Raw genomic sequence first — 12692 nt, forward strand, 5'->3', positions numbered from 1 at the left:
ATGGATGGATGGATGGATGGATGGATGGATGGATGGATGGATGGATGCCTTTGAGTTAACTTAGAAGCTTCAGGTTTGGTGTACAAGAGCACAAGATTTTGAATTGATCAAGTATCACCAACGATTTAAGTTTCAAGGTATGCAGCACAATTATGACTATTATCCAACACATTTGAACATATGAAGCTTCAAACATCTGAAGATGGAGAATGAGTAATGGTACTGATCAAAAATCAACTATTTGTACATACAAGGTTTTGTTTGGAAACCAAGATCTCCAAACATCAAGTAAGTACTTTATCTGTTGTTCTTTTCTACTGGAGTACAACTGTGACATAACCAGTGACTCTGACTTCTAAAAATGTCAACTAAGACAAAAAGAAGAAGGCATTAAGTGAAAAAAAAATAAAGCTTGTGTTTGACTTTTTCAGGTCACATTCTGTGATTCAAAGATAATGGACAAAATATAGTGTCAGTCACTTCTGTAAAATGCTTAGGAAGCAGTCTTAAAATGTTGTTCTACATTAGGATTTTTACATAAATATTAAACCAAAATAGATCCTGTTTCCCAGAAACAGAACTAATATTTACTACAAATCGTAGATAAATTCAATCTTAAAATGGAAAATCTTTTGTTCTTTAGTTTAATCTTTAGTTGTTCTTTAGTGAGCAACTGGAAATGCATGCACTCTGTTCACAGTACTGATGCCCATTATTATTCATACACTATTTAATTAGTTATTTCATACTGTTGAGATGTTTATAACCTCAAATCCACCTTTTTATTCTTCATGGGAATACACAAATAAATAGAGTTGTACTCACTGACTGAATGTCCTGTCCATGAGGTCAGTGTTGTTGATTTTGACAATGCACTCATCCTCGTGAAACAAGCCTTCCTTTCTTGAACGGCTCACCTCTTCAACGTCACGTATGTACAGACCAAGAGATCTGTTAGAATAGAATAAATTATTGACCCTAATATTTTCTTATTACATAAGTATATTTTTTGTTTTCAATGTACCAATAAGAGTTTTGTATGTAAAGAATAAAAAAAAAAAAAAAAAAATCTAAGGAAGATGTTAAAGACCCACATCTTAAAAAAAGTAAACACTTACACTTGTTTTATTATTTTATCATATGACCCACAAAACTGACATGCAGGTTAACATACTCCACACTAAGAAAAAAAAATACAACAAAACAAAAAGTCCTACAAAGACAGATGTCATTGTGGTTTTACATTTAAAAAATATCACATAAAGTTGGATATAAATCATAATATTGCCAACTAGTAGATGGGATCACCAAGAACACACAAAGACAATAGATAATTGGTTCATAGTGAAAGAGGATGAAATACATGTTATAAAAAGACCATTGTAAAGGTATTCAAATTTGCAGAGCCAGTTAAAATGATAAAATACAAAAAAAAAAAAAAAACTGTTGGAAAATTGTTGTAGTGGGGGGTAATCACAACTTGTCAATTTCTGCAAACTTGCAGATTTAAATTGGGCAAATGTACAATGAAAGGCACACTTGAGCAATATGTCTTTTAAATGTCTAGTTGAAAAGGGTACACAAAACACTTGAGCTGTTTAAGAATGAAACTAGGCTGAGAGGTAAAATTGCAGGCTAATATGGTAAACAATTCTTAAAACAGCACTTTGCTTTTCGTTGAAGTCGTCTTTCATCCATTTATGGTGACAACAAAAGATTAGCTGTTGTCCTATCTTTTTCCTGCTATGCTTCATTGTAGTCTTTATAGCACTAGAATGTATTTAGTGCTCACAAAGTTGGCATGTAGTGTTGCTGATAAAGCCAAAATTATACCTTATTTTTCTATTTTGGCATGACTACATGTGTGTTTGAAATCCTAACTCACCGTCCGCTCAGCGAGGAGCAGTATGGAACCACGTGGATCCCCAGCGGACTGTCTGCACCCTGGATCTCCACCACTCGGGTCAGGCTGCAGTACAAAAAAAAAAGTTACAACCGGGAAATAATATAGTATGCTAAAACATTGTTTCACTAAAAATGAATTGCCTTTCGACTCTGCAAAGTTGCTTGAAAGCACAAGCAGCTGTGCAAGGAATAGAAAACCCAGGTGACAATCTGAAATATAATAAAATACATTATGCAATATCAAAACTGCATGCTAACCTGGCAGGATGATGAGATGTTTTTTTTTTTTTTATTAATTTCTGTAACACATTGTGATCATCCTCCCAGGTCACCCTTATTGATGTCTTTGTATATCACTTTTTACAAGTTTACAGGTGTTTTCAGGTCTCTCTTGTAAATAAGTCATCAATGCTCAATGAGACTAACCTGTATAAATAAAAGTTGAATGAATTTAGGCACAGTCTGTTAAGTCAAGTAAAGACTGGTAGAACCATTCTCAAAACTTGTCTCTTGAGAAAAAGTTAAGAAAACGGTTACACTTAACTGACACATGATGTTTCATGAATGCAAAGACTTTGCCAAAAGTATGCTTTTGTGAAGGTCTTAATCCATGCCTGTGAACATGGGCCTTTGAGAAGGGACTGCCAACACTCCATTCAAAACTAATAAAAGCCCCGACTACAGTGGATGTGTGCGTTTAAAAAGTGTTTTGGTGCCTTTCGTCTCCTCGCTACTTTGAATCTCTTAACGTCTCTTGCTAGTTTGGATAATTTGAGTCTGTCTCTGCTTTATATTCTGTGTTTTAATGTGTATGTGTGCTGAAGTCTTTGTTTGTTTGATTAGTTTATCTATCAGAGCACAGCCATTAATCCTCTCGTGACCTTCTCTCTGCTCCCTGTGTGCTGGAGTGTGTGTATTTCCAAGTGAGTTTGTCTGAACTATGTTTTGTGCTCTTTTCATTAAGTGTCTGTCTCGTTTTGTCTGTCTACTCGTTTTGTCTGCGTCTGTCTCTCTCTCTGTCTCTCTAGGCCATCCATCCACCCCTAAATCCCCACCAAGTGATAGCAGTGGTGATGTTGATAAACTCCACAGAGAGAGTTGCTGATGATTGTGGGTGGCAGGGAGGGAAAAATGCAAAGCCCAAAAACATGGTTTATTATTTGTCTCTGTCTTGCATAAGTTCACAAGCACATGCATGCATTGATTTATTCATTCACACAAAGATAATGTTGCTTCATTTCTACTCAGCAAATCTGAGTTTACCCACATGACACTGTGAACTGTGGTGAGAGAAAGGAGCAGGTGGAAGAGAACTTGGAGAGGTGAAAATGTGAATTTAAAAGAGGAATGAAAGGCAGCGGTAGTAAGACAGAGCCCGTGTGTGAATGAAAGGGAGGCCATTGGAACAGTGAGGCTACAAGGAGCATAGGTCACAAAGGTGCAGGACTTCAAGTACTTGGGGTCCACTGTCCAGGAAAATAGGAAGTGTGGTAAAGAGGTGAAAGAGAGAGTCCAGTCAGGATGGAGCGGATGAAGAATGGTTTCAGGAGGAATTTGTGACAAATAGGTGGCAGCAAAGGTCAAATGAAAGGTTTACAAGAGAGTAGTGAGACCAGCTACGTTATATGGTCTGGAGACAGTGGCACTGGCAAAAAGACAGGAGACAGAAGTGGCAGAAATTAAGATGTGTTGAGGTTCTCTTTGGTAGAGACAAGGATGGATAAGATTAGGAATGAGATCATAAAAGGTATAGCATAAGGTTGACCGATTGTGAGATAAAGTTAGAGAAGCCAGGATGAGATGGTTTGGACATGTCCTGAGGAGGGACAGTAGGTATATTGGTAGAAGGATGTTAGAGATACAGCTTCCAGAAAAAAGACAAAGAGGAAGGCCAAAAATGTGATAAATCAATGAAGTTAGAGGACACAGAGGTAGTATGAGATGGAGGAGGATGGCTCACTGTGGTGACCTCTGTAAAGGGAACAGCCAAAAGAAAAAGCGGAAACTTGAGTTTACCCTAACAATCTGAATTTGTCCAATCAAATACAGCGCAAGCGTAACCTAAATGCAATATATATGTTCTATTTAACTCTTTTGTTGTTGTTGTTGTTGAATAAGTTTGAACAGGCTAGATTGGTGGGTGCAAACCAACTGCCAACACTACTCCCTGAAAGTAACGTACACACGATCAAGTACATCCAAAATATATTTGTGTTTAATCATACAAGCATATTATGAACTAATGTGTACTTAAACTAAAACAACTATGGTATTCCCAGCATGAGTAGATGCCATATAAAGAACCACACTTTGAATATATAATTTATATTTTTCACGTTAGTTTATAAAGATGATTTCATTTTTATTATTATTTTTTTTATTATTATTATTGTTTTTTTTGTTTGTTTTTTTTTCCAGTTTATTTCATTCCAGAAAATGGTCTATAAGTCAGCCCTGGCATTTGGTTATAGTCCTATAATCTCAGGAGACTTCTAGACATGTTTTCAAAAATGTCCTTATTTATTTTTAATTGTTAAGATTAAGCTCACCCTTAGAAACAGTAGTAGTGCCAAGCTAGTGGCGCGCAATACATTTGCGCTAGCTAAAAAGTTACAAACGTAGCACTCCGCTTTTCTCACGCATACCCCCTCCCCCCCATCGGTCGACAACTGCCAGCACTAATGTAATGTAACACCACAGCGCAGACATGTCATCTCCACCCCCACCTCCGTCAACAAAAATCTACAGAGATGAGTGCCCTGCCAAGGCAAGTGACCTAGGGGAAACACTGGTATGGATGGATGGTATGTATGCATGTATGTATGTATGTATGTATGGACGGATGGACGGACGGATGGATGGAAAAGGTTATAATCATAGCCCCCAGGACATAACGTAGGAGTCTGACTAACTACACAAAAGCATAATAATATCTAGCACCTCAGTCACAGATACATCAGCGTGGTCATATTTTGCACGTTTTATGTTAACTACGTCAGTTTAGGTTTATACAATCTGTTCAAAAGCAAGGCCTCTACGGAGTGTTGGACATAAAAGTAGTTAGTAAAACTAAATGTTAACTAGATTACTAAACTAAAGGTTTAGTGCAGGGGACATCAATAATACTGATGAAAAGGAAAATAAAAGGTTAAAAATAAAGACACTTTGGAAGTGAAACAGTGAAATGAGGTAGAAAGGTCTGAGAAGAAAAAAAAAAAACACGCACCCCCTTTTTATATCCCTTCCTGTCGCTGTTCCTCTGATCTCTAACATTCCATCTACAACACACATGCAATTCAGATCAATTTGCATTTCTTTATTTTTTTTTCCTATCATTTTATTTCATGTGAGATGATTGACAGGCTGCATCAATGCAAAAAAATGAAGTGGGGTGAGACAAAAAAATGAGACAAAATGGGTGACTTGAGAAAAGAGAGAGACGGCAGCGCAATGAGTGAATAAGAGAGAAAAAGAGCCAACTGCACAGAGAGGAAGAGCAGGGCAGAGAGAAGCAAAGAGATGAAGAGAGCAGGTGTTCTCTTTATCCAGCTGCCACTTTACTGATCCTCGTATAAAAGACAAAGACTGAGGAGAAACAAAAAAGGAGGATGTGCATTACCAAACCACTCTCTTCACTTCAATGCATTTAACTCATCCTTATTCTCATTTATCAATCTTTTTTTATAGCTCCTAAAACAAAGGATCACAGACTTATGGAAGACAAACAATGCACACAACTAAATGCTAATTTAAAAAAATGCATAAGAACATTTTATAAGGCTGAGTAATCAAATGTGGAAGTAACAGTTATTTTATTTCTTTTTCAGTAATTAATGTACAACTATTTTGATGTGTCCTTAACAAAAAATAAAAGGGCAACACATAAGGAAGTTAAGCAGAAAATAAGAAACTGTTAGCATTAGCGCTAAAGACAGAGACAAAGGGTAAAAAAGCTAATTGTTTAGTATCAGTATAGCAACACAATAAAGCCTCTTAAACCAGGGAATTAATGGAATTATTAGGGTGCAAAACATTGAACTATAGGCACTCTTAAACCACAAAAATCCCTTTCACATCTAGTTTGTTTTGTGCATCTAGTGAAACTTACTTACCTGTTCACCTCCCACGGTTCTAAAGCACTTTCAATCTAGTGCCTTATTCACAAAGAAATTTAATATACTGGGAAATGCTATTTCAATAAACCAATTTAGAATAAATCTGTTTCCCATATAAAAAGGACAATCTGATTCATGTGTAATGAGTTTTTCGGGGTGCATGCGGAGTGGTTAAAATTATGATGAGCCATATTACTGTATTTATAGGTGTAGCTTCACATTTAAAGGCATACTCACACACAGAGGCAGCGCCACAGAGCGCACAGAAACATTCGCAGTAATCACAACTCATACGAGGCCTCACACACACACAACACACACATTCAACACATGCTTTGCTGTTCCAGTATTTATGGCTTTGCTTCTCTCCTCATTTTGGACTTTTTTTGCAATTTCAAGGATCGTTTCCCCAGCGACCACAAAAACCATTACATCACTTTTACATTACTCAGAGTTGTGATGGTTCGATGGTGAGTAGACTATGTGTTCATGAGAGGATATGTGCATGAAAAATAGATATTGGCACAAATGGGAGTTGATATCTGCTTTTACAATAACCATTTTTTTTTTTTTTTTGCTGCACTGTAATGTCAGGAACCATAACAGGGAATGGAACTGAAATAGTTTCTATTTAGTTAGCTTAGCAATTTATTTAAGTAATACTATACTCAGGTAAGTAAAATGTTTGATACAGAGGAAAAAGAAAAACAAAAAAAATGCAGTTCATAGCTTTCAAAGAAAATTGTTTTATGGGTCAGCTTCTATTAGTTTTCTATAGTTTCTCCTATTGCCACTCCTGTGGTCATTAACAATGATGCTGTCGAGGTGGTGCATCATTATAAATATTTGGGAACTGTTCTCGATGACAAACTGACCTTTGATGCACATCTGAATTCACTTTGTAAAATGGCCCAACAGAAAATGTATTTTTATCGGAAGCTCTGTGGTTTTAATGCTGATTCTACTTTTATGAGAATGTTTTATTCATGTTTTATTGAGTCTCTTTTAACTTTCAACTTCATCTGTTGGTTTGGACTTTTGACATGAAAAAAAACAGGAACAAACTCTCGGGGATTGCCAGGATGTGCAGCTAAACTGCTGACATAGCCCTACAGAACCTCACTGACCTACACAAGATGAGATCAGTGAACAAGGCCAGGCAGATTCTGGCAGATCCTGATCACCCACTCCATGGTGAGTTCAGGTTGCTTCCATCTGGACGCAGGTATCTGCTGCACAGATGTACGACAGACTGAAACACTCATGCATCCCTGTGGCAAGCAGGCTTCTCAATTAACAATGATGATTTCTAGTTTTATGTCTCAATGTCTTGTCTGGTATGGATATTGTGTGTGCCTACAGACTGTGAAACAAATTGCCCCTTGGGAATAATAAAGATTCTTGAACTTGAGCCAGTTGCATTTAGGTAAATACGGACAGGATAAATCAATTCTGGGCTGGGTGGGACTTTCTGGATCTTTAGTTAAAATTATTGTCTTCATTTTTGCCCGCCAACTAAAGAAAGCAATAAGTTGTCATGGTTAGAGGAAGACTAGACCTAAAAATGCAGACTCATACTTCACAAAACAACTTAAATCACGTGGCGTCTCTGGGCAGCACGTCTAATCCCCAAAATGTCCCCCGGGCGCTTTCAATAGCTGCCCACTGCACCACCTGGTGGTGGATGGGTTAAATGCAGAGACTAATTTCGCCATTGTATGGAAACATACAGTGCTGACATTGTGATGACATTATTATTATTATTATTATATTATTAAAGCGTTCATATTTCTAATCAAAAGGCTGGTGTGGCAACAAACAAAATAAAATAACAAATGGAAACTCAAGGAGCCACCGAAGAGGACTTGACAGGGCGTGAAGAATACAATGACAGACTGCTGAGTGGGAGAAAGATCAGAAATAGACTGGGCTGATGAGGACAGTAAAGACAAGTGACTAATTCTGACTGGAATCAGGTGGAAGTGGGTGGGGAAGGAACTGAGAAGCAGAAACTGACTAAGGAAAACGTGATGCTCGCACAAGGAAAAATCAAAAAGAACAGAACAAACACAAGGATCACAATACACAGAAGATGAAAAAATGTTAACCAAAAAGGAATACATGTAAAAAAAATTAAAAAAAAGACTACCAAAACATAACTCACGGGTCCTGACATTACTATCATCAGACAGAGCAGCATATTGATCAGTAAGCACTTTAAAATTTAAAATGTGCTCTTAGTTTGGTTTTAGTCACATTAAAAGCATGGTTATAATGTTTTTTTTTTTAACCATGTTGGTTATATGAGCACTTTTTTATGCAGCTATAACCAAACTGACATTTCGTTCCATCTAATACAAACTTTTAGGTTAATTTAGGTAATATAAACAATTACAAGTCCAGTTACCAGCTTCCATTAGTGCTGTGTCAAATAATGGACAAGTTGGGTATGAGCTATTAGGACAAAATATTTTTACCATATCATTTATTTATCTATTTAAATTTCTTCAGCAACAACAGTGATGTCTGTGATATACTGATTTGTTTTAAAAATGCAATTTTTTTTTTTTTTTTAAAAGTGCATTACTCACTACATGGTTTGTTGGTTGATTTCTGTGTTTAATTTGTAGGGGATGCTAACGTATGGTGGGATAAATTTTACATACACGTTTTGGGCAAACAAATGTTTGATTTTTCAAATGATTAAAAAAAGAGCACTTTGGTCTTTGCTCCAAGAATGTTTAAAAATACATTTAAAAAGTGTTCAACATGCAGCACATGCACACATTGCAGCATTATTGTTTACGTCTAAATAGATTCCCCACGAGCTTCTGGACTGCAGTATATGGTAAGAGGCTGATGTTCCTTAGAGTTCGAATGTGTGATCTGCTCCACAGAGTCAAAACAATCACAAAGATGCAAACAAAACAGCCAATCTAAGCAGTACTCATTAGTGTATGCACATGTCTTCCATGGTTACTTCTATCTGCAAGTAAAAATATCAAATGAAACTGCGTTTGGAGTTGTTTATTCTTGAAACTATGTGTGTGTGATCATATCGGGGGGTGGGGGGGGGAGCTTGTATGAGTGACCCTGACCTTGTTTTCACAGGCTTTTGTAGTGAGCTAATGATGGAGCTTTTTAACAGTAAATATATTTGCGCGAGCCTTGATCTAGATTAGAAAACAGCTTTAATGAAGAGAAAGTGGGACAGAAGCGGGCTCATAAAACCCGATGAACTTGTACGTAGACAAATATGCACAAAACAACCTTCTCTTTAGAAAAGACCACAAAACGTAACATTATTGTAATTTATCAGAATAAACAACTGGAACAGTGAATGAAAACATAATTATTAAAAATAAAGGAACTAATGGTTAGCTTACAGTCCAGAATGTTTAGTTTAGTTTATTTTATTTAGTTTACTTTGCTTTTTTTTGAATATGTTAAAAAAAAAAAAAAAAGCATGAAGCATAATGTCAAAACTTTTTGTTTTACATATTCAAGGGAGTGGGTAGAAGTATAAGCTTATCAAAATTCCCACTCCTTAACCCCTTACATAATCTTACATTCATTCCATGTATAATCCATACATACAGTATAACAACTAAACCCATATTTATCCATCAATATAGTATCTATTTAAGTTAACTATAGTAGATGAACAATCATTATTCCTTTAACTTCATAAAAAACTAAAGCATCAATAACAAATAACAAAAAAATAATAATAATTGAATAATATTATTATATATTATATCCAGAAATAATCATATGTTTATATGATAATTTGAACAGTTTTATGTTTGGACATTGTTTAAGTTCAATATTCAAATTATTCCACAGTTTGACTCCACTTACTGATACACAAAAGTTTTTTTCTAGTAGTTCTGATTTTGCATATTTTAACTGTGATTTCACCCTTAACGTATAAATTTGCTCCTTAATTTTAAACAGGTTTTGTTAGAGACAGAAATAATGGTTCTTGTAATTGACTTTTTTTTTGTAAACTCGATGGTAGTTAGAAAATTTGAATTCACAACTGTCATCAAATGCACAGTGGGTTTTTTTTTTTTGGGGGGGGGGGGTTGCAAAATTTTGTAAACATTACTGTTATAGTCTGTGAGCTTTTATATTTTTTATATAACTAGTTGTGTTAGTTTATTTTTGCTAATGTTGTTGTTTGCTGCAACTTGAGTAGGAGTGTAACGCAATTTCAATTTCTATGTATGTCCTGTACATATGCAGAATTGACAATAAAATCAATCAATCAATCAATCAATTTGTCGATATATAATGTAGGACCAAAGTTCATGCTCAATAATCCAGGTAATAATCCAACAATGTTCAGTCAGGTCATCTGGACGGTTTCTTTTTTGCTGAGACGTTTCGTCCTTCATCCGAACGACTTCATCAGTCCGAGGAGCCACCAACAAACTGAGTCCAACCACAAACAGCACACTCCCAAAGTGAAAAAAAAAATGCTGGTGCTAAAATGGCCTCCGGGGCCCACCCTCTTCCCCGTCAACTTATCTGAGGCTGTTGGCGGGCCCCGGAGACCATCTTATCACCAGCAAACTGGTTTTTTTGTGTGTTTTCCCCCCCACTATGGGAGTGTGCACTTTGTGGTTGGATTCAGTTTGTTGGTGGCTCCTCAGATTGAATAAGTCCTTTGGATGAAGGATGAAACATCTCAGCAAAAAAAGAAACCGTCCAGATGACTTCCCTGAACATTTTTATATATTGTAAGGTTTCTAAACCTGCAACGTTGACAGTGTAATAAAGAAACAAAAGTATTTTGGGGCTTAGATTATTTATTGTAATAATAAAGTGGTTTTGCTCTATTTTATTTAGGCAATGTTATTGCTCATCAAGCTTGTCTGCTCATTAAAGTTATAGTGTATACAAAAGTTTTGTTATCGTTGAACAACTGATGTCTACAGCACAAATGAGAGCAAGTAATCTGTTAATTTTGTTACGTCTGTCATGCCTGGGGCTCGATTAGGTTAGAGGAGACACAATGACATTGCCGTCATCAAATGATGTATTCAGGCATTCCAATTTATAATGGTGGCTGTTTATGTTTTAGTTTTTGAAATATACAGTTTGGGGGCTTCTAAATTGCAGTTTGTTTTTTGGGGGGTTTTTTAAGTTGCAAGGCTGAAAACAAAAATTGTAAACCACAAAATGCCACTTCCATGTGGATAATGGCTGAAATGCCCCATTGCTGTCTGTGTGATTTACGAAAGGATTGAGGCAACATGGGGGGTTCAAGTCAACCCACCTCTAAACCATGTGTGTGGCAACCACAAAGACAAAATGGTCAATATGTTATATCAAAGGGTAAGTTGGTATAAGAAACAAACATGTTGGGAAGGCTTTACAGCGGGAATCATCCTAACGTATTAAAAGGCTTTTTTTATATACTTTGGTAAATAAAACAGAAAAAAGTAAAAGGTTTGAATACCGCCCAGCTTCAATCACCCAAACATAAACACACTGACCTCTCATTGAAGGTGGGTTTGCTTTGAGCTCGGTCCACCCCTGACGGCTCTTCCCCAGCAGGACTGGCTGCCTGCAGAGCACACAAACACATACATAATCATGATAACAAGTCACAGATTAACATTCAGAGAGATTCAGATTGAACATAATGAATAAATCTGAAAAAAATAAAACAAAATTGAAAAATATGGAGGAGAAATAAACGGCTGAGAACGAGTGGCTGGAAGCTAAAAATCGAGGAAGCTCCAGAGTTTTGATATTAATTTAAAAATACTCGACTTAATGTATTTAATTGCAATTTGAAAGAGAACAAAAAACAAAAGAGATGAATGAAAAAAATATGTGAAGTGATGAGGAAAGGAGATGCTAATTTGATGGACAGAATGAAGGCAAGCAGGGAGTGCTGTTAAGCAGTAATAAATAAGACTACCAGTGGGCATGGCAACCAAGAGAGAGAGAGAGGTGTTAGGAAAAAGGTGTATGTTTGCCAAGAAATTTATTTATTTATTCATAAAAACATGGAGGTTTCATTAAATGCATCATTGTATGTGCTGGTTTCAGAAATATTGAGAGGTGAGAACCATAGTGAGGATTTGCTGCACAGTGAAGAAGCAATCAACACTACTTGCATGTCATACTCTTGTTTGTTAAACCACAAACAGTAGCAGTGTTTCACCTCCAAATACCACATGCTTTTTGTGAGTCCACAGATATGGAACTGAAATATTACTATCTGTATTTTTTTTTTCCCAACCGACACAAAAATGTCTGGACTTTCTACATAATCCAAAAAAGATAATGATTATTGTTATCTGGGGAACAATAAAAACTCTTAACTGTATAAACACGTAACTTATTTTTAAAATCAAAGTTCATGGACTTCATTTTATGAGCTTCATGTATGCAAATATTGTGGTTATTTCAGTGTGGGCAAACACTGCAAGCCCACATTTGTGTAAACATATGGAGACAAATGCACGGGTCAATAAGGCTCTGTGTTAGTACTTGGTACTAATGGACTCACAGCATGACCTTCAACCTTTAACTCTCCACTGCTCAAGCTGACATATGACCCACTCCAACTGCTGAAGGAGACCAGACGCAAGGTGCCCTTAACTGAAAGTAATATATATATATATATATATATATATATATATTTTTTTTTTT

The 12692-nt window shown here is 36.2% G+C and overlaps 1 protein-coding gene across 1 annotated transcript in view; it reads right to left on the reverse strand.

Annotated features, from left to right (window-relative positions):
• The window catches only part of pard3bb (par-3 family cell polarity regulator beta b), a 358866-nt gene that overhangs the window by 282460 nt on the left and 63714 nt on the right, over window positions 1-12692 (reverse strand). Inside the window, exons 5-7 of the mRNA XM_037686865.1 lie at window positions 11525-11595; window positions 1886-1969; window positions 826-951 (exon numbers count right to left, since the gene is read on the reverse strand). Of these exons, the coding sequence (XP_037542793.1) occupies window positions 826-951; window positions 1886-1969; window positions 11525-11595 (281 nt within the window). The remainder of the gene's footprint in view (window positions 1-825; window positions 952-1885; window positions 1970-11524; window positions 11596-12692) is intronic.

Source organism: Nematolebias whitei, chromosome 13, assembly GCF_014905685.2.
Source record: "Nematolebias whitei isolate Nwh7 chromosome 13, NemWhi1, whole genome shotgun sequence".
Lineage (NCBI taxonomy): Eukaryota > Metazoa > Chordata > Actinopteri > Cyprinodontiformes > Rivulidae > Nematolebias > Nematolebias whitei.